We start from the raw sequence: 24,996 nt of genomic DNA, 5'->3' as shown, positions 1-24,996 counted from the left end.
ATGAGAATTGTTTATACTGGATTAAAATTCTACAATCAGAAAAAACTAACATTTGTTGAAAGTATTTAGGAAAGATTAATTTATTTATTGGAATTATAAGAAAACTTGTCATTATTGAGATATACACCCATAGGATTCATTGCTCTACACTTTTAAATCCTTAGCAAACCAAAGTTTTTCTAGATATGTGAAAATAACTATTGGAGTGAAAAAGGAGACTAGAAAAACATGCTCGATTTTCTAGCTTTTAGTTTAACATATTCAGTGGAAAGTTGAACAACGTTGGAATGTTAAACTTATCAGACTTGTGAAAGTGACCTAGTTTGGAGAGACTCCTGTCATGCAGCTTTGTGGTAATTATTTATTGATTCTTCTCCAGCATACTTATTCCTTGATAACTTAATCGAAGACAGTTTTACCTTTAGTGCAAGAACAAAGAATCTGATTAACTTCATTCTAACCCTACAGGTGTTTCATGTGTTTACAATGAATCCAAAGCTTTGGTAAAAAAAAAAAGTCACACTAATAATATCATGATATTGTGATATTGACTTAGGGTTTTCTTTAATATACAGCTGACCCTTGAACAACATGGGGGTTAGGAGCACTGACCTCCACAACACAGTTGAAAATCCTCATATAACTTTTGACTCCTCAAAAACTTAACCTGCTGTTGACTAGAAGCTTCACCGATAACATAAGCAATTGGTTAACACATATTTTGCATGTTATATGTACTACATACTGTACTCCCACAATAAACCAAGCTAGAGAAAATGTTTCTAAGAAAATCATGAGGAAGAGAATCTGTATATGTTTGTCTGCTGTCTGCTGAATAAATGAACAGGTTCCTTTAATAAATGGGCAGGTTTCCTTTAGCCGTTGCAATCAGAACACTGGTCTAATTCAACCAACTACTTTCCCCTAGCAGTTTCTCTGTCCAGTGCTCACCCCAGTTTTATATAACTGTAACTACAGTTATATATAAAATATAAAACTGGATCTCAGGTAATAATGGCAAGAATGTATCTTGGACCACAGGGTCTTTCTGCTGATTATACCATTCTATGTTGTTCTATACGTGAGCATGCTGCTTTCTTGTCTTGCCAAAGCATTACTGAAACTTATTTTACCCTGTCATTAACCCTTGAAACCGCTTATCAAAATGTTGGAGAAGTAGACTATGACTGGGTAAAGTTCCCTGAGTGTTAGAACTATCTTCCTGAGTCTAGAAAGATTTTCACATGAAGGGATCTACCTAGAGTTTAAAAGGCAAAGACAAGAGAACTGAATTTCTGGATCAGTGTCTGGGCAGCAGGTCAGTGATTAATGGGGGATATTTGCCGCAGTGCACTGTGATACTCCACTTTTATCATTCCAGACTCACTGGACTAAAGATCTCATGCATACATTCTTAATAGGACTTATTTTCTACTTCATCCTCTAATTACAATGCTTTCATACTAGAAGATTGTGAGGGATGTTGTTCCAAAGTGGTATCTCCACTTTGAAAATAAGCCTACCTGAACAAAACATCCTCTTTCATTCCATTCTTCTTCCACTCCTTAAAGTATCCAGATATAATTTAAATCTTTTTTAAAAATTTCTTTATTTTAAGAGAGAGCAAGCATGGAGGTGGCAGTGAGAGAAGGAGGGAGAGAGAATCCCAAGCAGACTTTGCACCATCAGCGTGGAGCCCGATGTGGGGCTCGAACTCACAAACTGTGAGACATGATGACTTGAGCCAAAGACTGATGCTCAACCACTGAGCCACTTAGGTGCCTCTAATTTAAATCTTTCTTATGATTCATATATTTGGAAGTCTTGGGTTTTTTTTATCATGCCAGAAGAAGAGAATCTACACAGTATTTAGATAAATAATGGGACTTGGTACACCAGTTTTTAAGGTTGAGATAATGGGAAAGCCTTAATCTCTTATCTAGCTATGTAAAACAGAAAAACAGCAAATGGTGAAATACCAATTTGTAAAAGGATGCCTCATTATTTTCACTAAATAATTAATGCCTTATTTACAGAATGGAGATTTACCAAAAAGATACTATTTCCACTTGTACCTGAATGCATTGTTTTTTGTTGTAGTGGAAAAATAATTGATACTATTTTTTTTAAATTCACCCAGAAGCTTTCATCTCCATGCATTCAACACAGTTATGCAGAACTTTTTGAAGTCCCACAACTCAATGAAATAGCTTTTATCTGCAATAGGAAACAAAGTGTTAAGAGAACAAGAAAAGGAAGGTCATTAAACGTGCCCAGGGTGGGGAAGGGACAAGGCAGAGAGAAAGAAATTGAAGAAATCTTTGAGAACAGGTGACACAATTGGACCTTTGAAGATAGCAGAATTTTTTGGTGGTTAAAGGGTCTGCTTAGGACAAGGGGCTATATATGCATGAATGTGGGGGTTTGAGAGCACAGTGCCTCTGAAGAAAAGCACTACAGCTTTGGGGAAGCTATTAAAGATTCTAGATTAAGGGAGAATGTGTGAAGAGCAGAAGGATAATATATTTTGAGGAGATGACTCTAGTTGTAATATATATATCTGTATCACCTATTTGTGATATATATCATATATATATATATGACATATATATCACATATATCATATATCTCACATATATATCACATATTCATACATATATGAATACAGTCAAGTTGGAAGAGAAATTGTCTGCAGGGAGGCTTTTTCCAAAGCTACTGTTCTATCTCAGAATGGAACCATTGGGGGCCTAGAACTGGGTGATGAAGAGAATGGGAAAGAAACTTGGTTGTAAGAGGTGTCAATAATACCATGGAAATGAAGTAAACATGATCTGATGACAGACTAGCCATCAGGGATAAGTATTTAAAGACTTCAGGATGTTTGGAATGAGGTTATTGGTAGAACAAGAGGTCTGGAAGGGGAACTCCTTTGGGGATTAAAATACTGCAGACAACTTTTGACAGATTAGCTGAGGAACTATCTGGCACTCAGTAGGATATAGGAATTAAATTCTGTAGTGAAGGCTGGGCTACAGATCTGGATTAAGGGGTGGCTACTGCCTTTTAAAATCTAGGGGGACTCTGTACGTATCTGCATGCAAAGGGTTTGAAAAAGGCAACAGAGTTAGCCTCAATTGTTGACCCACTCATATATACCTACACCTACCTCCGTGCAGACAGTGAAGACTAGAAGGCAGAGACGAAAACAGCTACTCCCCATGTGAACTGTCTGTGTCATGTAGTCAGGCTCACACCAAACTGTGTGTCTCTAGCACCCTTGTCTTGCTTATAGCTGCACTCTTTACTGCTTGCCTGAAGGTAATTGTGTTTCCCAGCATCTTTTGGAACTCTTCATCTGTGCCCGGAAGAAGGACCTGGACACTTGCCACTCACCTGTCACCACAAGAGCATTCCCAGCCTGGGATGACAGAGACAAGTAAGGCTGTTCCATCAGGGCAGCGTGGGGTGCTGGGCAACACTAGGACAGTCCCACAGATGCAGGGAGAAATAAGGAAAGCTTCCTGCAAGTGGTGCTGTCCCTGCCATGTCTTAAAGGGAAAGGGACAAAGGGAAACTTGTTCCAGACAGAGATAATGTAAATACACAGAGGAAAGAATAGCCATGTCACAGTTGAGAAATTCTACAGCTTGTACAACAGAAATATAGATCATAGAGCATCTTTTTGGCTAATTTTGATTTTATACTTAAGGTAGTGAATAACCACTAAAGAAGAAGACACAAGGAAGTGACACGATAACATTTCCATTTTATTTATTTATTTATTTATTTATTTATTATTTATTTATTTATTGTTTATTTATTTTTGAGACAGAGAGAGACAGAGCATGAACGGGGGAGGGTCAGAAAGAGGGAGACACAGAATCTGAAACAGGCTCCAGGCTCTGAGCGGTCAGCACAGAGCCCGACGCGGGGCTCGAACTCATGGACCGCGAAATCATGACCTGAGCTGAAGTCGGCTGCTTAATCGACTGAGTCACCCAGGCGTCCCTAAAATTTCCATTTTAAAAACATTCCAACAGTGTGGAACTTTGGAAGATGTCTTGGGAAACTGGTGGCAAGACAATGTTAAAAGTTATTGCAATGGTTGAAATAAGTGATGGTGAGGGCCCGAGTGGAAGAAGGAAGAGAAGGATCAGAAATAAATAAAGAAGGGAAACATTATGGATGAAGTATCAGCAAAAAAGTAAAAGGATGGAAGCGCCAGAGAGGGGAAGGGGCCCAGGAAAGAAGGTCCTGGGAGAAGGACAAGGGGGTACATTCAAGAATACAAGTGCTACCACTGAAGACTCTTTTAAAAAAATTTTTTTTAATGTTCATTTATTTTTGAGAGACAGAGACGGAGCATGAATGAGGGAGAGGCAGAGAGAGAGGGAAACACAGAATGCAAAGCAGGCTCCAGGCTCTGAGCTGTCAGCACAGAGCCCGATGTGGGGCTGGAACTCAGAAGTCATGAGATCATGACCTCAGCCGAAGTTGGATATTTAGCCAACCGAGCCACCCAGGCGCCCCTGAAGACTTTTTAAGGAAAGGGGAAAGAATGGGATTCCAATGATTCAGGTACAAATTTAGGACTTAATAACAGAATACTTTTATGTCAGAGCATAAAAGTTTTCTTTAGTTCAAATAGCTCCAAATGATTTCAAAAGGAAATTCAAATTACAGAATTGGATATTTATATCTGTGCCAGACTAGATTAAATCAAATTAACAAAACTTTAAAACATACCTATATTTGGAATTCCTCTGTAGGTTACAGAGAATGGCAGAAGCATGAGGCATTGATATTTGCTTGTCTGTTTACCTACAGCTTGTACACGCATAATTCCTCTTGCTTCCCATTTCCTCCCCTTTTCCTCAGGATGAACACAATAATAAATATATTTTGTAGCACCTTTTGTTTGAAGAGACCTAGGTTTTACTGTCTTCAGAAAAACTCAAAACACAAATTTATTTATTATTTTTATAGATTATTCTATATAGAGCTTATACTTACCCTACAAATCCCAGGTTTGAAACTTCTTTTTCAAATATAAATATGAAATCATTACTCTCTTGGTCATGGGCCTCAGAAACTCAAATTAGCAAATTCTGTAATCTGAAACCTTTTGAATCTAACAAAAGTTTTGGATATTAGCACCAAATATGCCGTCCATTTAAAAATATAACTCTTCCAGTGCAGACTGGTACCCTCAGCCATTTTACTGCTTACTCAATCAATATTAAATATTAATGTCTTCAAGCACTTTCTGACCTATTTCATATTAAAACCAATAACTCACCTTAGAAAAGTTCTTGATATAATTAACAATCTTTTCAGGCACACTTCCACAGCTGACCCACTTTAAAGTGGAGAAAATTAATACAAATAAAGGAGAATGTGCCACAGGATTATTTACCCTTATAATATTTAGAGCTGGTTAAAAGTAATTTAGAACTTCCCTTGAAACCAATTTAAAAAATATTCTCAAGAGTAACCTACACAGGATCAAAGTCCACTTAATATAATGAGACAATATGCCCATTATAAACTGCCAAACGATAAGACACTGGTCTGGGCTTGACAAAGGTAAACGACATTCAGATATTTATTGTTTATGGCAGCAGCCTTTGAAGCAGAATGCAAGACTCTTAATTAGAGTGCAGGAAGAAACTATCAAAGCTGCTATTTCTAAATTTTTTATCTGAAAGGAAAAAAAAAAATGCTTTATCAAATTAAATATTCAGATATTCACTGCTCCCCTCCCTTGGTGCTTCTTGTAAAAAGCTCCATACAAGATAGCCCCGTGATGATTCTGCAGAGACTACACAGTGAGAAGAGGTCAGCAGGGTACCTCACTTGTTTTACAGCAGTCAGTGACTTCTGATGTATTATGGTTTATGAGCTATAGAATGTCACTGATGCAGTTAATTTTAACATCCAAGACCTTACACAGCAGAGTAATTCTATTACAATACTTCGTAAAGAGATGGGGAGTGACCACGAAAATATTTTGCAACAAACAGAGATTTTATGATTATCTTGAAGCAAAGAATTTAATCAAGAGTTGACCTTTCAGAAAAAGAAAATGGTCTTTATTTGCTGATGTTTACTGGGACATACTACCTGTCAGTAGTATGCTACCTATGAGATGATTTAAAGAAGCCGAGGAGGAGAAGGAGGAGGAGCAGGAGAAAGAGAAGAAGGACTACAAGAAAAAGAAGAAGAAACAGGAAGAAAACAACACACTTATTCTACAACTTGAAAATAAAAGTAACAAGTTAACATGGATCAACTCTGAATTTGAAAAGAACTCTAAGGAAAGATTATTTTGAAATTGGACATTCCTGAAAATATTTCTGAAAGTGGCTCACCTCACAACTCATATTTGTATCAAACTTAAGAATGGAAGTTTCTATTCTGCTTTAAAATCTTCTAAAGGAATGGGGCGCCTGGGTGGCGCAGTCGGTTAAGCATCCGACTTCAGCCAGGTCATGATCTCGCGGTCTGTGAGTTCGAGCCCCGCGTCAGGCTCTGGGCTGATGGCTCGGAGCCTGGAGCCTGTTTCCGATTCTGTGTCTCCCTCTCTCTCTGCCCCTCCCCCGTTCATGCTCTGTCTCTCTCTGTCCCAAAAATAAATAAAAAACGTTGAAAAAAAAATTAAAAAAAAAAATCTTCTAAAGGAAGAGTTCCAGAGGTTTTTGTTTCTTTTACTTCTCTCTGCCCCTCCCCCGTTCATGCTCTGTCTCTCTCTGTCCCAAAAATAAATAAAAAACGTTGAAAAAAAAATTAAAAAAAAAAATCTTCTAAAGGAAGAGTTCCAGAGGTTTTTGTTTCTTTTACTTTGCAAGAACAAAGGATGATATCAGGAAAGACTGACATTTCCTGGCACAATTACAAGAATATTCTTTGCATAACCAAAGGATGGGATTTAATGCAAACATCATGTTTTAGGAAAGTCAGCCAGTGCCACACTTCTCTCACCAATACAACTTTGCTACCTTTTCCTTCTGGACAGAGTTAAAACCAAATTTTGAAATAAGGAAAACAGAATGGGACCTTTGAAACACTCACTGTATCATAAGCCTTAAACTGAAATGAAAAATAAAATCACACTACACTGTCTAAAATGATCATTCATGTACTCCTTTTATTTTTTATTTTATTTTTTTTCAACGTTTACTTATTTTTGGGACAGAGAGAGACAGAGCATGAACGGGGGAGGGGCAGAGAGAGAGGGAGACACAGAATCGGAAACAGGCTCCAGGCTCTGAGCCATCAGCCCAGAGCCTGACGCGGGGCTCGAACTCACGGACCGCGAGATCGTGACCTGGCTGAAGTTGGACGCTTAACCGACTGCGCCACCCAGGCGCCCCTCATGTACTCCTTTTAAAAAAAAATGTTTATTTATATTTGAGGCAGGGTACGCACATGTGAGTGCGCCAATGAGTGTGAGCAGGCGAGGAATAGACAGAGGGAGACAGGGAATCCCCAGCAGGCTTCAAGCTGTCAGTGTTTAGCCTAATGGAGGTAGTGTGGTGAGGCTTGAACTCATGAATCCGTGAGATCACGACCTGAGCCAAAATCAAGAGTCGAATGCTTAACTGACTGAGCCACCCAGGTGCCCCAACACTCATTTCTTACTAAAATACTTTATTTCCTCATCTATTTCTTATCCTTTACAATTCTACTTTTTGAGTGTTTGCAGATGTATAGGACATATTAATACAGCGGTCCATATATACATAATTTACAAATAAGAGTACATGTTCTGGGTGAGTGCTCAAAAATATCTCATTGATAAGAGGGCAAAAAAGCTTAAAAACCATGGGCTTATGGTGCTGATATAATAGTGGGCTGCAAATTCCATCATGTGATTAGCTACAGTAATTGCATGTAAACAAATGGTTAAAAGTGCTGCATTTATACGATGTTAACATGAATTTTTTCCTATTAAGTTCCGGAACCACTATTTTAATGCCTCACAATTAATGAAACCACCGCAATTTTAGTCCTTACTGCAATCCTTATTTTAGGTTATTACAATAATTTAAAAACAATCCTTCTTCAGCCGTGTAGTTAAATTGGGTACTTGACTTCCCTTTGTTGTTCCAGATAATGACAATTACTATGAGGTCTCTACAATGCTTCCCTTGTTTGAGGAAGACCATAAGTTGCAAACTGAACACGAGAGTCATGTTAGAATTACAAATGTGTGTATACCTATTATACACACACGCACGTATGCACACACTTCTTTACATGAAAGTCCATTCTTCTGTGCTAAGGTCTAACTTAAACACAGGTAGTATGGATGGGTGGTATGGATGTCTACCATGATGATTTCAGGATCCTGAAATTCCATAGTGATCCACACTTATGGATCTAAAAGACGCCTGACTTCTTGAATTTCTGCATTCTGTCATAAACATCATCTCAGGAAAACTGATACAATTTATTAATTCTACTTTAACAAATGAGAAAATCAAAGCTTGGAGAAAGAAGATATGTGGTCATGTTATTTTTTAATAGAGTCATATTCAGTAAAATGCAGCATTTTAAACACATAGTTTGGTGCTCTTGGAGAGATATTTATATTTGTCATACTATTCTTAAATTAGTGGAAGCAGGACTTCTATTCCCGTTCTTTCTGATGCCATTTTCTTAAATGCAATCAGCAAAGTCATAGAAATTGGCACTGTCAGATATTAAAAAATTATGGCAAATCTGTAATTCATAATTCATTTATTTCCCAAAGTCCATTTGCAGAGTGCCAACTAGGTATAAAAAGGCACTATGCTGACAGCTCTTGGGGACTGAGATTAGGACAGGACATTCTATGGCTCTCCAAGGAGAGAGGGCACCAACGCCAAGGGCACAGGCATAGAAAAATAAAGATGGGAGAACCCAAGAACGTGTAATCATTTTGTTCAAGGCATACAGAAGATCTCTTATAAAATCATATGCTTTAAGGGTTTAGCAAGCAGATTCACTGGCCTCTGAAATAAATGCAGTCATATTTAAAAAGGAAGTGACACAACACTACACTGTACTCACACACAGCTATTAGAAATGATATCCACCTTAAAATGCTTTATGTAACTTTTATTGTACTTCCAGGGGGTAGAATAGATTTACGCTTAAGTTTTGGAAAACTGATCACTGACAGAACCATTATAGTAATTGCACTGGGTCTGTTTATTAATTTGTCACAATTAAGTCAATAAGAGCTTTACTAATGTCCTATTACTTGATTAGTTTTGAAAGTGATTATCTTAAGAACTCAACTTAATTGGAAGCCTCTCAATTTACAAGGTACATTAAACCCTCAGTAGCATCTTAAGATTATTCAACATATGCAGGTCAATTACCAGTAATCACTGTTTTGTACAAATGTTCCATAAAAACTATAGCATGACATGACAAAGAGGGAAAGTGAGACCTAATTAATAATGCTAAACTCCAACTGACATTTCCAGGATAAAAGGGCAATATGAGCCTTCATATAAGGTCTTCCTAAAACTAGGTCTGTTACTAAAAATCAAATAAAGAAATGCTAGCAACTCTCTACCTTACAGATGAAGATAATTTGTCATGATTGCTAAATCACCAAATTGCATTGCTTGTACTCATGCCCAGCTGCACATTAATTTCCAGATTAGTAAATTACAATTAATTCTTATTATTGCTCCATCACTTTTCTTTTTCTAGTTAATAAAAGAGACAGCAATCAATTACTGTTCATCCCACTTTTTAGAACAGATCAACTACAACCACTACTGCATGAGCAGAAAACATGGAGTGGTTAATATACCCACTGAGAGTGTAAGGCTTTTAAAAATTATTGGCTGTAGTATAAATATTTTATATTGACCTTCCAATTCCCAAAGATTCAATATAGTTAGTTGAATATTTACAATGATTAACAATAATAAGGGCTGAGAAATTGCTTTGATACCTAGGCTGATTTCCAAACATCTAATCAAACGATTTCACAAACTTTTAAATTAAACTTTATTAATTAGATATTTGAAAGGTTTGCCCCACACTAAAAACATGAGCCTGGTCTTGAGATTAATCACAGGAAAATTGATTGCTGCTTCATTAAAAATCTGGGATAGCAGGCTCCTTGAAAAGATTATTCCACTGCTGACCTGTAAAGGCACTGTATGAATTATGTGTTCTGACTTGTTCCTAATTTAAGTCCTGTACACAGAATACATTTCCAATTGCCAAGTCTGATTTGCCACCAATTGTGTGAATACAGTGAACAAAGCTGAATCCCTAAAATACTAGTTCTGAGCATTTGAAAAACTTGAGATGAAAGCCACTTTGAGTTTGTTGCATTCAAATAACTATAATTGTCCTTAAAATTGTCCTGGGGAGTTAACTGCTTCAACAGTGGGATGCTGTGGGGGGAAGTAGTGGTCATATTTAACAATCCAGTTCCATGCATTTTGTACCAAGGATCTATCTGCCAAGAACTGAATAGTGAGGAAGGCCTCTTACCAGCCTTCCCACATACCACAAGCCATTTTTTAAGGGATTTAAGCAGCCCTCTTGGGGTAGATTGTCTCTCAATTGCCTACACATCACCTTTGATAAATTTTTGCACTTTAATTACTCATATGCTGTAATTTAGCTTTAAGTGTGGGCACTTCAGGAAATACAGAAAAAAAAAACCACACATTTTTTCAGCATCTAATCCATGGTTGAATAAAACATCAGCCAGTTTACTCCATTCACATGTCAACTTTCTGCCACTGCCCCACCGAAGCGCAGCAGAAGTGGTCTGTGGCAGACGGGAATTCATGAAGCAAGAGGGTGGGGTGGTGTAGAGAAGTAATGAGGACTGTTAGAGGCCGTGTGCAAAGACAGATATGGTCTGCTCCTTCCTCCAGGGAATAAAAGACACTGAAAACCTCATTTACCTGGGTATTAACTTCAATTATGGCCAGAGGAGTGGGAAGAAATGGAACAGTTCAGACACCATTAGGTTCTTGAAATTCTTACTGCCTCACAACGCATGACTAAGGAATAGCAAAGCATCCTTTATTCAGAATTTCTTGTCCCTTATGTCCCAATAAAGGAGGATATACACAAAGTGCCTTTAAATTAAGTGTTGCTATCCTTATTTTCCACTTGCAATAAATCAATGCCTTTAGTTTGGTCAAGCTATGGAGTGCTTGGCACAGATATAGTGATCTGACGCTTGGCGAGAGAATTAAATGATCCAGAAGAAGCCTGGGTTCCCTCCTCCTCTTCTGATGGGAGGATGATCATAGCTTCTTGGGCTCTGGAATGCCCTCAGGTATAGGACCAGGTCACCAGCTGCTTAAAATAAAGTTGCTTTGCCTGAGCCATAGGAATGGCTTTTACACAAATGGCTCTCCTTTCTATGTTACTCCGAAGTCCTTCATTAAAAATGTTTTTTTTTTCCCCCTCTATGCTAAAATGGACCAACATTTGTTTTCTAGTCTTACTGAATTAAAAAAAATAATAATAGTGCAAGGGAAAAAGCATGTAAACTTTTGTTGGGGGTAATTAATGTCTGGAATCAGTGCTTTCCAGAAGAGGCAATAAACTGCTTAGAATTAATTGAAAGAGTTGGGTAATTATTAACAAAATAAACTAGTCATAGAAACAGAATCCTCCCTCCCCTCTCCTCCACCACTCCTCACCCCTCAAGGATGTTTGGAGTTGGGGGCTTCAGTGAGCAGCTCTGAGATTTAAGAAACTAACTAGCTCTTATGGCTCATTTCTTATATTACGATGGTTCTCAAAGTATGGTCCTTGAGCATCAGCAGCATTGGTAGCATCAGCCTCTGCATCAGCTGGATCTGGGTAGAAATGCAAATTATTGAGACTTACCAAAAACCTGTCCAGTCAGAAACTCTTAGGGGGCAGCCAACAATATTTGTTTTTAACAAACTCTCCTGGCAATTCTTATACACTCTAAAATTTGAGAACTGCTATTCTATTAAAGCTGGGTATTTTCATACCAATTTTCTAATATTTCTATATTTCAAAAGTTAAACTGACCATCAATTGGGCAGGGACATGTTTTCAAAGGTAATTGAGAAGAGAAATGAAGCTATTCTCAGCATATAAACACTAGACTTAATGCAGTGATTTTCAACCCCAGGTGAACATTGGAATAGCTGAGGAGATTTGAAAAATGCCAAGACCATACTCCAAGCCAAATGAAACAGACCTGGGGACAGGGAGGCAGCAAAAAATATGTATTTTTAAATGCCCTAGTTATTCTAAAGCACTGGAAAGGTTGAGAATCACTGACAGAAAGTAACCATAGCAGTCAGACCCTCAGTAGAAGTGAGACAGCCTAAGAATTAGGAAGGAGGGCTCTACAGATATTTACAGCAAGAGTGCACATACCTTCTTATGGACCAGGTTTATGCCATATTAATTAAACACTATCTAATATGTGGGGCATGGGAAAAGACCATTGCCTTTTATTGCCTCACACACTTCTTAAATCTTATGGATGGAGCAGTTCTTATTTCTAGAGGAGATAATTCACCAATAAATATAATTTTAGAGAGGAAACTGAGATTGGAACCTATAGGCTGATTCCAAAATATTCTAAAAAATAACAAATATTCGAGTATGGAACCAGCACAATCCTACATGTACTACATGGAGACATTCTCTGTGTATTTCCAGCTGGTTCTACAAATACCATCTCTCTTCCTGACCTCAAAAATGAAACTTGAGAATGGGTTATAAGCACTGAGTAGCTTAAAAACTTAAAAACTGCTATAAAAGAAGTATCAAAACCAAATTAGTTTTAGTTATGTGCTATTTTCTATAATACAAAATACTATACACACCACATAATTTTATAATGAAAATTGAGAAGAACAAAAATTAATAATAATTTCAATTTACATTTATTTCACACCACTTCGAAATGATATTTTATAATTAAACCATTAGATTTCCACAAAAAACTTTATGAGGTCATCAGGATAAGTAAAATTACTATTATTATTTTACTTTATGAGAAGGTAACTCAGTTTAGTGACTTATCCAAGGCCAAGAGCTATATTGACAATGTTCATAAACAGCAGCTTTAACTATGGTACTGATATTCTAATGTCTGACATTGATAACTTTGTGCATGTCAGTATGAAAACCTTAAAATATGGTTATTATTAAAACATTCAATCAGGAAAAATAAAAACAGAGTAGGTTAGCTTAAGATGCTTGGAAAAAGTGGAACTTCCTTCTTTTCTAGGGTTGCTTGAACTTTGAATTTTTAGCAGATCCACAAAATATATAAATAAAAGATAAAGATAAGACACAACACTGATTTTACACTCAGGTTATATCACTGCTACAGAACCTTTTTCAGCATTTTGCATCAGAATATTAGCGAATCATTAAATAAGTCTGATCTGTTCATGTTCAAAAAATTTGTTTCTTGATTTTTAAAATATTATTCTTGTGACTTAAAGTCTAAGATTGTATTTGCTTCATCTTAAAATTTAATAAGTTTAATAATGTGAACATTTATATTTCAACTCTCAAATAAAACACAGGGAGATATATGGAAAATATTTTAAAAAATATTTAGCTTAATTAGATGGTCTTTCATAGTTTGTGTCTACTGAAACCAGCTACAATAATACTTAAGGATTTACACCCCGAAGTAAAACCCAATAAGGGGGCTACTGCCTTTTGTTACTATAGTACATGCTTCACACAGGATAATCTTTCACTATTAGAAAACCTTAAGCTATGTAGTATTCTTAATTAAGGCCCCATTTCAGTTAAAGTAAAGCAATTTGCAATTTAATTATAATAATAATACAAATTGCAACGTAACTAATGATACAATATGCTGTTGTGTTGCATAATTAGAGCAGTCAGTAAATAAGGTTTTACAAAGCAGGAAATAAGAATAGGTGAAGGAGTTGTGCTCATTCATCACCTTGCTGACTAACGAGAGCTGGAACGGAGATCAGTCACTTCCCAGCACATCCCTTGACGTGCGCCACAAAAGCACACGCTATAGACAGTCCCACTAACCTAATATAACCACCAGGCAAGTGCCAGTTTGGAAAAATCCACAAAGAGAAACAAGTGATAAAATAGTATATAGCTAAAACTAACTCATTTATCAAGAAAGACAGAATAATTATTAGGAATGCCCAGATTATAGGCCGTGTGATAGAAATGAGTAATGGGAACATTAACTATATTATTTTAAATTAAGAACACACTGGAGAAAACTCCAAATCTAGTAAGTTTACTCTATCTAGGCTTGAATTATACCTAGAAATATGGAAATAGTGAAATGCTTGATTTTACAAACCACAGAGGTGATTTTTCTTCTGTAGGGTGGAGAAAAAGAATGCATAGGGCCTCCTGTTCACAGTAATAAGATCAGACATCAAATTTTGACATTTTCACATTAGAGAAATTGAGTTCTACCAAAAATCTAATCTACTAAAAAGGCCATGCTTTCCTTTTAGCAGAGGTGTTATATAATACGCACATCTTCATTCTGCTATTGTATTGGTGAAGCTGGTATGTTAGTCGAATCAGGTCCTGTGTATGACACCTAGGTATCTGTTCAAATTACCGCTTGCTATTAAATCACAATTCCGATTAACTTACAAGATAATATAGCAGCTCTTGAATTAAGAATTATTACAGATGTAGCAAAAGAGATAATTATATATCTATTTTTTCTGAACAGATTTTTGGGACAGAATTCCTAATGTGGAATATGAGTAAATTATTTAGATTCTCTGCTATTCTCAGTTTGCACAAATGCTGAAAGCCATTTTGGCTTATTGGTGTTTTGGCTCCAAATGCATAAACCTCCTCAATTCAAACTACTGCTTGCTTTAAATTCAACTCGGTGAGTACTTATTATCTCTCCTTGGCACAGACCAGTTTACATTCATCAGTTACATGAGTGAGTGTATAATATAGTAATATATAAAAAATATATTCTGCTTTACCAACCAGGCTGTGAATGCCCTGAGGGAAAGATCATGTCGGTTGTCTTTTTAAATAAAGTGAAGAGAAACAGAAAATCTTCCCAGGACCCAGTACAGAAACTTTATCACAGCAGGGACTAAAATAAATGCTTATTTCTTACAACAGAAAGGTAAAGAAACCAATTATCTTCAGGCAATAATCTGAATACTAGAGGGATGTGAATATATAACACCAATAAGTTCACATTTTTTGTTAGCATATAGGTGTTGGCAAAGAGCAGCATCCCTATTTTTAAAATTGAGAAGCAAGAGAACTATGATATTACAGACAGAATATTCTATACCTCTCCCATCGTAATTATTGCCAAAATTTTCAAAGCCAGTCAACAGTGAGTATGTAGCTACTGTATTCTAAAAAGCACCCTCAAGCACTTTTTTTCTTGTGGGAATCATTCCACAGACACTCCCTTATTCTGAGAAGATAATTAAGAAAATATGTTTTTGCCAGACATATTTTTCCCCTCTCCTTTGAAAATTTTACTGGTGACAGTCGTCAAAAAACTAGAAAAGAAGCTCCATGCCAGCTGTCCCTTATCCTCTGGCACATACTGTAAAAATACACATACTCAGAGGAAATAGCACATATACACAGGTTGGCATGAACAGCACATCCTGAAAGGCACTTATTACAGATAAATATGAAACTCTGGCTTCTTTTCCTAGAGGATATTCTTTAAGGTAATAAACAAGCCTCACAACTGGACGGAGAATGAATTCGATGAGTATACTTGATTACGCAAAGGGATATGAGGAATTTCAGTGGATTGATATCATTATTAATTCTGCCATGGCTTATTTTGTGAACTTGGGCAAGTCAGTGCTATTTAGTAAATGGGATTGAGAATGGAAAAAATGTATAATAAAAAATTTCATACAAATTGCCCAGGAAGAAATTAAAAGTGTTCCCATCAGCTCTTGGGTGGTCACCTAATTTCCTCTAGTTTTACGGGAAAACATTAGAGAATACAATAAAATGATACATTAGTTTTTAACATATATCATTTTCCTGTAATCTTTGAAATTAAAAAATTCTAATGTAAAATACTATACATTCAAAATAAGCTTTTATAAAAAACTCCATGCCCCAGTTGATGAATTTTCAAGAGGTATAGACAATAGAGGATAATGGAGGATTCCTCAGTATTTAAGTTTTTAGAAGTATTCCTTTGTGTACTGAAAACTACCTCCACTATACACGAAGGATAGTTCTAACTAAGGAAAAAGCCTCTTGGCTGTTGGAAGCAAACACTAAGTAAAATTAAATATGCTTGAAAAGAATCTAATTTCTTATGCTTATTTTGAGAGAGGCTAGAACTAACTGAATGATATGAGCACCTTACAGTAATTGACTGAACTTCGGCAATGATGGAGGTGCACACCTCTCTCTGCTAGTTTTAGCAGGGCCTTATTTAATTACCTTCCAGGAAACAATGCAAATTAGTTCCGCAGAATCTTAGAGTAGAAGTTGGAGAGATCATTCACGTCAGTATTTTAAACTTAAGGTTCTTAGGTTCTAGGTGGGCTCCGATGGTGCTGTTAGCTTTTGGAAATTGTGCAAAAATATGTGTAGTCAGGAATGTGCATTTTATGAGAAGAGGGCCATGTTCCATCAGAATTTCCAAATGGCCTATAAACCTGAAAAGGTGCACGAAGCAACTACTGAAGTGGCCTAACTTCCAGTTTACAAATAATCCTGGGGAGCTGAAATGATTGCTCGAAAGACGCTCAGAGTGGCTGTAAAATACCTGGAACCAGGTCTCCTGATAACCACTTAACTCAGTGTATTATTATGCTTATATCATTTTTTTCTCAGAGGGTAAGTACGAAAAAAAAAGTGTTAAATGTGCAAAGTGTTTTCATAACCAGGTCTTATTTCAGGTGGCAGAGTCGTTTCTAGGTCAGAGTATTTTCTATAAATACAAAGTCCAAAGATACGGAAGCCTATTATAGGTGATCTACATGAGCCAAATAAAAAACTCACGGACCTCCAAACAAACACCATACTGACTCCAGGCCAAGCACACACCCACTCTTGCTTTGAGTCCCTGCAGTGTATGCTATGACCTTCAAGATGGCAGAGAGAGCTGTCGGACCTCTAAAGGGAAAAGCGGATCCTGAGATATCACATCATACAATAGAGAACTCAAGTTAACATGGCCTACTTTGGTGGACTCTCCCTCTCCCAGCCTTACTGACTTAACATCCCCGCCTCAACACACACACACACACACACACACACACACACACACACACACAATTATAAACAGGTACAGTGTGATGTCAGGTATCGATATATAACATACAAATGAAAACAAAGCGTCACATTTAACTGATTTATTAACCAAATAATTAATTTCACTGACTAAGATTAATTTCAGGAAAGAAAGTCACTAAAATAAGTAATTTAGAATAAATGTGCATTAATCCTGCCAAATCACCCTGCACATCCTCTTGGCATTTCTAAAAACAAGAAAACTTTTTAATGTATTGATGTGTGTATAAATGTCTAAGTACATATTCTATCTCTAACCATTTATATACAACATGATGTTAGGCAAATTACTTAGTTTCTCTGCGGTGTAAGTCCCACTAGTAAAATGGAGATAACAATGGTATTGACCTTTTTGGGTCACTGTGGGATTGAATATGGTGATACACGCAAAGACCCTAGAACAAAGCTTGACATTTTATGATAATAAAATAGCTATCATCATCATCACCATCACCACCACCACCACAAGGAGGTACGTATGTAACTAATTACTTATGGGGGAGGAGGGGTTAAGAAGGCAGCTTAAGATAAGACTGTTTATTGGCAAACTATTCAACTATCATAAAAATTCAAACTACTCCCTGGGAAAATACCAGAAAGTCTGTTTAGCCCAGGTTTTCTTGGAGCCAAATTCCCATGGACTTGGCATAACAAGATTCTCCACCCAAATGGGATGAGAAGGTTGGGCTGATCTGGGTCAGTGGAGCAGTTCCATTCCCTCCTTACAACTGTGGGCAGGCCAGTCCCAAGTGCTCCCCACCTGTCACACCAGTTCCTTACATGGGAGATCTGATTGGTCCAAGGTTCTGGCTCTGCAGTATCTCTGCCAGCAGCCTAATTGAAGTAAGTGCTCTTAGGACTTGGATTCTTTGGAAGTGAAATGCTTTGACAATGATTTTAAAGATAATGGGATGTTCTTGGTATCTACAGGGAGACAATATTCAACATCACCATGAATAGTGAAAACCTCAAATCACGTTTGGCTTGGATGATTCTGTTAGGGTCACACCATCCCATGATAGGGACCCATCTAAGGCTTGGAAAACTGCTAGCTTCCAACACTAGGACAGATGCCAAGACTCCCAGTGGTATCAGTCACTGACATCATACAAGAAATTATCCATCCAGTTAAACCACAATTGAATATTCCAACTTAAAATATGTTGTGAAAATGAAGAATTTTACCTTTTTATATTCAGCAATGCCCAAGGTATTCCAGAGGGAGTATGAAACGCAGGTAGCAATTTTACCCCAAGTTCCACTGCTTTCTTTCGAAATATCTGAAAAGTTAAACAGTTACGTAAGCTACTATTGTAAGCAAAACAAAAAAGTGTTATATTATCGTATCACATTTAGTACTTCTCTACTTTAAAATTTTCTTTATATGAAAAAATAAGTTTCTCAAATTAATAGAATTACCTAGTAAAGCAAGAATGGTCCAGGGGCCACCGTGCTGTGGGGAATCTATTACTAATCTTGGTTGCACATTAGCATCATGTTGGGAGATCTGAATAATACGGACGTCTGGATCACACTCTCAAGATTCTAAATTCTATGGTTTGAGGCTCCCGGAACACAATTTTTTTTAAGCACCACAGGTGACATCAGATGATTCCAACATGCAAACCAGAGGCAGAACCAGGGCTGCTGGAGGGTAAGTCCTGGACTGAAAATCGGGAGATCTGGTCCTGTCCCATTTTTACTGATTCAGTAGAGCACAGAGAAAGGAGAAGTTTTAAAAACATATTATTACAATTAACCTATACGTCCTCTCACTTCTTTGCAGTTTTAACTTCCTCTGATGTTAAGTGTAGGTGAAATGGAAGACACAAAGTTAAATTAGGTACAAGTTATGCCCAGAATTTATAAGGAAGGTGATATATGCACATAAATATCTAGAACATAGATAGAACGACAACTGGAGATAAAATCATCTGGGAGTTCAGATGCACTCTGTAATGCTCTATGGTGAAGACAGCATTTAGATGAGGGCTGTACTCAGCATGTAATGGGACTAGGAATACTAGAAATTAAGGCAGGAAGTGGAAGCGGTATCCCCGGGGGCCGTCAGTGTAATAAACACAGACACAGGCAAGTGGGGACCTGTAGCAGAAATGGAATAGGTCAGCTTGCCTAACCAAAAAAGAGGCAATACTGGTAAACAAGGTCAGACGTATACAACATGGGCCCAAACTGTGGAGTGTCATAAACATAAGTCTAAGAATTCTATTCTGTTAAAATGGGAAAATATCAAAAGTTTTTAAGCAGCCAGTTCACTTGAGCACACTGTGCCTTAGGAAGGGTAATGAGATGACATCCATTCACAGTCTCACTGAAGGAAGGCATGCTACAGCTTTCCCTGTGACAGTTGAAGCAGCAAGCAGGTGCCCCGCCCCTTCTCCTTCCTATACTGTATAGGACTGAGCATGGTGGGATGGGAACTTAACTATTTCCCTTTGCCTCTTGCTCAAACAACGGAGATGTGAGAAAGGCTGGGGAAACCCTGAAAAGCATGGAAAAAAATGGAAACAAAGTCCTCTCCCAGACAGTGGAAAAGCATTCTTTAAACCCCCTGTCAAAGAGGTCTTGTGTAGCATCTCCAGAGGGAAGGGTTCCAGTCCATAATTCCTGCTGTAAGTCCTGAGCCTCCCCACAGAGAAATCCTGGCATACACTTGGGCTCCCAGAATGAATACACTCCAGTAATACCACTGTTGATGCTATTTTGAAAACCCTACTCTTTTGCAGACTCTTATTTAGTAATGAAAATTAAGGAAGTAATGAGTTTTACTGTAAAGTTTTGGTTGACAATCAGTTTAGATAAACTAACATTCCTGGTATAGAAATGAAGACACAGACATTTGTAATACATAGAAAGCACTAGAAAACAGAGGGTTTTTTTTCCCCCACAAATTACTATAACTCTCTTTAAAGTGGACAATTTCCCATTTCAATCACTAACAGTATATCGAAGGAGAGGAGAAAAAAAAAACAAAACAACAGACCCAAAGATATATTCTTCTCTTTCTCTGCCTTACTCTATAGAATTCTACATTCTTTTCTGCTGAAAGGGATTATCCAATCACCGCCCAGCCATCTGCTGACTTCCTAGTTTCACTTTTTAAACTGTTAGTTAATTAACTCCTTTTTCAAGAAACTTACACAAGATGGAAGTCAAACGATGCAATTAAAACACCATCGTGGATATTATAACCATATGGCGTGGGAGGTTAAGGATGCAGGCTTTGAAAACACAATGCCTATACTTGAATATTAGTTTCAACTTCTTCAAATTGGGTATTCTTGGACAAATTGCTTAATCCCTCTATGCTAAGCTTCCACATCTATAAAGTGGGGATAACAATAGTATTTACTGGGGTGCCTGGGTGATTCAGTTAGTTAAGCATCCAACTCTTGATTTCATCTCTGGTCATGATCTCACAGTCTTGAGATCAAGCCCTGCATCAAGCCCTGCTTTGGGCTACACGCTGAGCATGGAGCCTCCCTAGGATTCTTTGTCTCCCTCTTCTTCTGCCTCACCCCCCCTCTCAAAAAAAAAAAAAAAAAAAAAGCCCACAGTTGCATTTACTATTTTAAAGACTGTGGAAAGAAATGACTGTTTCTATATTGAAGGATCTTAGGACACGCAGCAATCACATTAAAAGGTTAGCTGTATCGTTATGGTGATAGTGATAATGGTATTTCCCTAAGAACTTTCCCTAGAAGGAAATGCTTGAAATTCTTTCTTGTCTTGGCTTTTATCCCACTGCTGTTTTGGTACCTTCTCCTCAGGTTGTGTGTGTGTGTGCTATGACCCCATTACACATACTCTTATCATCAGCATTCATTCTCAAGAGCTAAGCCCTCAGTTCTCATCACCTGTTTGCATTTTCTATTTCAACCTTCCATGTCAGCTCTAGTGCTATACTTCTACTTGTGTACTCACATCACAATTTGGGTATCTTGTTGTCTTCTGAAACAACATGTCCAAGATGAAATAATTACTTAATATTCCAGGCAAACTTCCCCAGTTCCATCACTGACACTGTTCAACCAGTCCGTGGGTCCCAAGAGAGGAAGCATTTTGACTATTGATTTATCACTCTTTAGTCATCAAATGTCAATGTTCATTTCCCCGAAATGTCTCATATCCAATTCATTCCCTTTCTGTGATATGAGCATAGTCCTCATTTTCATCACCAGGTACAATGAAATGGCATGATAAAAAAAGAAGGCCCTCTTGGGGTGCCTGGGTGACTCAGTCAGTTAAGCGTCTAAATTTGGCTCAGGTCATGATCTTTGGTTTGTAAGTTTGAGTCCTGCATCAGGCTCTGTGCTAACAGTTCAGAGCCTAGAGCCTGCTTCAGATTCTGTGTCTCCCTCTCTCTCTGCCCCTCAGTGAACGCGCTCTCTCTTTCTCTCTCTCTCAAAAATAAACATTAAAAAAAAAAAAAAGGAAGTCTCCCATTCTCCAGGATTTCCCTTCTTGTTTCCATTAGTCTGTATCTGTATTACCGAATCTTTTTACTATACGACTTTCTTCTTCAAGAAACAATAATGATTCCCTCTTGTCTAAAACATCAGGTTAAAACTGATCTGCTGACTTTTCAATGACCTCTATGAATGAGACCAATTTATTGTCTTCCATTCTCTCTAAGACCACTCTGGATCCAGCTTGAGTCTTCATGGTCTAGGTCACTCATTCAAGGTCCATCCACTTTAGTATCTTTTTTTTTTTCTTAAGTGATTTTCCTCCCAACTTTACTGAGATACAATTGGCATGTAAAATTGTATATACCGTGATGATCTGATTCATGCATACACTGTGAAATGATTACTACAATAAGCTTAATTAACATCTCTATATTTTTGCATAATTCCTTTATTTTTTTGGGGGGGGGGTGCAACCTTTGTATACTTATTTGTAGAGTTCTCTCACCTTGAAACACCCTTTTCTGCCTCCTGGTGACCAATCCAAATTCACCCATCCTCAAGGCCTAGTCTAAATCTCAACTCCAGGCCAAGATCTTTGCCTCATGTTAACTCCTACACTGACAACTGGCATCACATAACGTAGCATTTGATTACAGAAATCAAGATATAGATCTCTAAAGCTTTCTTGTGTGACTCTCTTGTACCCCCAAGTAACTTTCTTTTCTTTCTACAAGTAGAGAAAAACACCTCCATTTCTCCTCACTGCCTATTATACATATCCAACTCAGATTAAGTCATTTTGTGTTTATTTAAGATTTTTAAATGTTTATTTTTGAGAGAGAGAGAGAGAGAGAGAGCATGAGTAGGAGAGGGGCAGAGAAACAGAGAGGGAGATGAATCCAAAGCAGGCTCCAGGCTCTGAGCTGCCAGCACAGAGCCCAACATGGAGCTCAAACCCACGAACCCTGAGATCATGACCTGAGCCGAAGTCCGATGCTTAATCAACTGAGCCACCCAGGTGCCCCAGGTCATTTTGTGTTTAAATTTATTGATATCACCACAGTATTCCTATGAGTAGTGGGTGGGAGAATATTTGTATTCTCAGTTAACAGAGAGAAAATCTCAACCCTGTGTCTTGAGATTCCCTAGTCCACCTTTGCTGGCTCCCTAGCTCTCTGCATGCCTAGTTCATGCTTAGCTTTAGGAATCCACTTTCATGACCCCTTTGGAGGTCTTTCTTAACAACACCATGTAAAGTTAGCCATTCCATTTACTGTTCATCATATCATCTTGTTTATTTCTGTCCCACCATTTATCACGTCCCTAATTAATGTATTGTTTATTGTTTGACAATCCCAGCAGGCATAAGCTTCACAAGGGCATGGACTGTTCTCTTTGTTGAGGTATACATACACCTAGTATCCTATAATGTAGCTGGTATTCAGTAAATGTTCATTTAATAAACGAATTAATCCAATATTAATAAATATACCTTGGGCTCTGTAATCAGAAACCATTGATATTCTAGTGTTTGTGAAGTGCTCTATCCTATTCTACTAGTTTCTGTTGTTGGAAAATAATGAATTATGTCAAATATTGTGGAGTCTCAACCCTTGGGCACAATTACAAAATAGTTTTGGGTAAAAACATTAATTAACATATTCATGCTTTAAATGAAATCATATATGAGCCTGAGTCAATTCTAATTCTTAATGTTTGATTTGTTATCTCCTCCTGAGATATTAAGACAAGTTACTTGGAGGAGGAATCCAGATCCTCAAAGATAATGTCTTTCTCCTTAAAATAGTGACTATGTAATAAAATTTGAAACTAGTTTGTTAAGTTAATGCTGTTATAAGAATGAAGGAAAAATGTCACAAATCATTCTAAAGAACAGTTAAGTTTTAACTAGCACATGCTGGACAATGTGCTGAAAGGCAAATGATCACAAAAAGCACATTTAAATGGTGCTTCTGTGCTCTTTCAAATGGGGCAAGCAGGATGAAGGCCGCACTGGACCAGCCAGCACTTGCATCCTAGGACTGGCTCTACCATGACTTCAAGAGGTGCCTGGGTGCATCACTTAACTTTTCTGGTTCTTGGTTTCCCCAGTTAAATGGGCTTATAGAAAAGCAAGTACTCTAAAGTCATAAAGCTAGTACTAAAATGGGACTCACAAAAAAGCAAACCTATTATCATTTTTATAAAGATAGGAAGTGTTAATTTGCCATCAAATTCTTAGTCAACCTTGGTTTCCAGGATTTACTGGTACTTATGTTTGGTAGGAAGGATTTTATAAAGATAGCAAAAAGAAAAATGACAGTTAATAAAATGCAATCCATGCTGATAATAGAAGATATTTTCTTTTTTTTTTAAATGACCATTAAAATCAAATAGTTTTTGTACAACATGTACCAATCAACTTGAGATGGGCAGACACTTACGACCCACAAGGAAACTTCAAAAAGATCCTGCATCATAGAGATTCTGATGATATCCATAGCGAAAAATTAAAACTAATGTAATCTGCTGAAAGAAGGGTAGTAAAATATGATGAAATAGCTTCTAAAATAATCTTTCAAGCATGTATCTAACAAATAGGTTTAAATAAAAACTTTTATGGTCTCAAGTTAAGAATTTCAAAATAACTGCACCAAACCTGTATCTTTTCATTACTTTTAAGGAACATCATCATAGTCTTACTGCTGTTTTTGATCAGTGTTTTAAAAACTTCAGATTGTAGAATGTATCAAATAAAAACATTTTTCTTTTTACTTTTCCCTTACAGATAGGATTAGACAAGGCTGTAAACAAGATGTATGGCTTTTTTTTGCCTTTCTAGTTTGCAGATCCCCGAAGAACTGTACAGGAATATTTACACGCTAGAGCAAAGAGTAAGGAAAGAGGAAATGAATAAGAACAGAAGGCTCTGGCACTGGAAAGAACCAGTTTCAGTTCAGACATGCTTCAGTTTGAAGTGTGCAATCAATATCAAAGCCTTTCTTCAAATGCTTACGCTGAGCTGAAAACTTCACTGTTAAAAGATCAAACACTAATTCCCCATTAGTATAAGCAGTGTTTACCTATTACTCATTTTTGCTACATAAAGCTTTCAGCACAAGATGCCATAGATATGATAAATATCTTTGGCTGAAAACAACTAAAATAACCTATATATCGTTAGCTGAGTTGATTAACACACATGACACGGGCCAAATTTAATCATTCAACCAATAAGTAGTTATTGAGCTACTGTGGCTTT

At 37.2% G+C, this 24,996-nt stretch overlaps 1 protein-coding gene across 1 annotated transcript in view; it reads right to left on the bottom strand.

Annotated features, from left to right (window-relative positions):
- MAN1A1 (mannosidase alpha class 1A member 1) overlaps positions 1 to 24,996 on the bottom strand; it is a 162,488-nt gene that overhangs the window by 50,554 nt on the left and 86,938 nt on the right. Inside the window, exon 5 of the mRNA XM_019418221.2 lies at positions 18,487 to 18,581. Coding sequence (XP_019273766.1) covers positions 18,487 to 18,581 — 95 coding nt within the window. The remainder of the gene's footprint in view (positions 1 to 18,486; positions 18,582 to 24,996) is intronic.

The sequence above is a fragment of the Panthera pardus genome, unplaced genomic scaffold, assembly GCF_024362965.1.
Source record: "Panthera pardus isolate Hobbes unplaced genomic scaffold, ASM2436296v1 HiC_scaffold_17, whole genome shotgun sequence".
NCBI lineage: Eukaryota > Metazoa > Chordata > Mammalia > Carnivora > Felidae > Panthera > Panthera pardus.
This window is presented reverse-complemented; position numbering and strand designations above follow the sequence as displayed.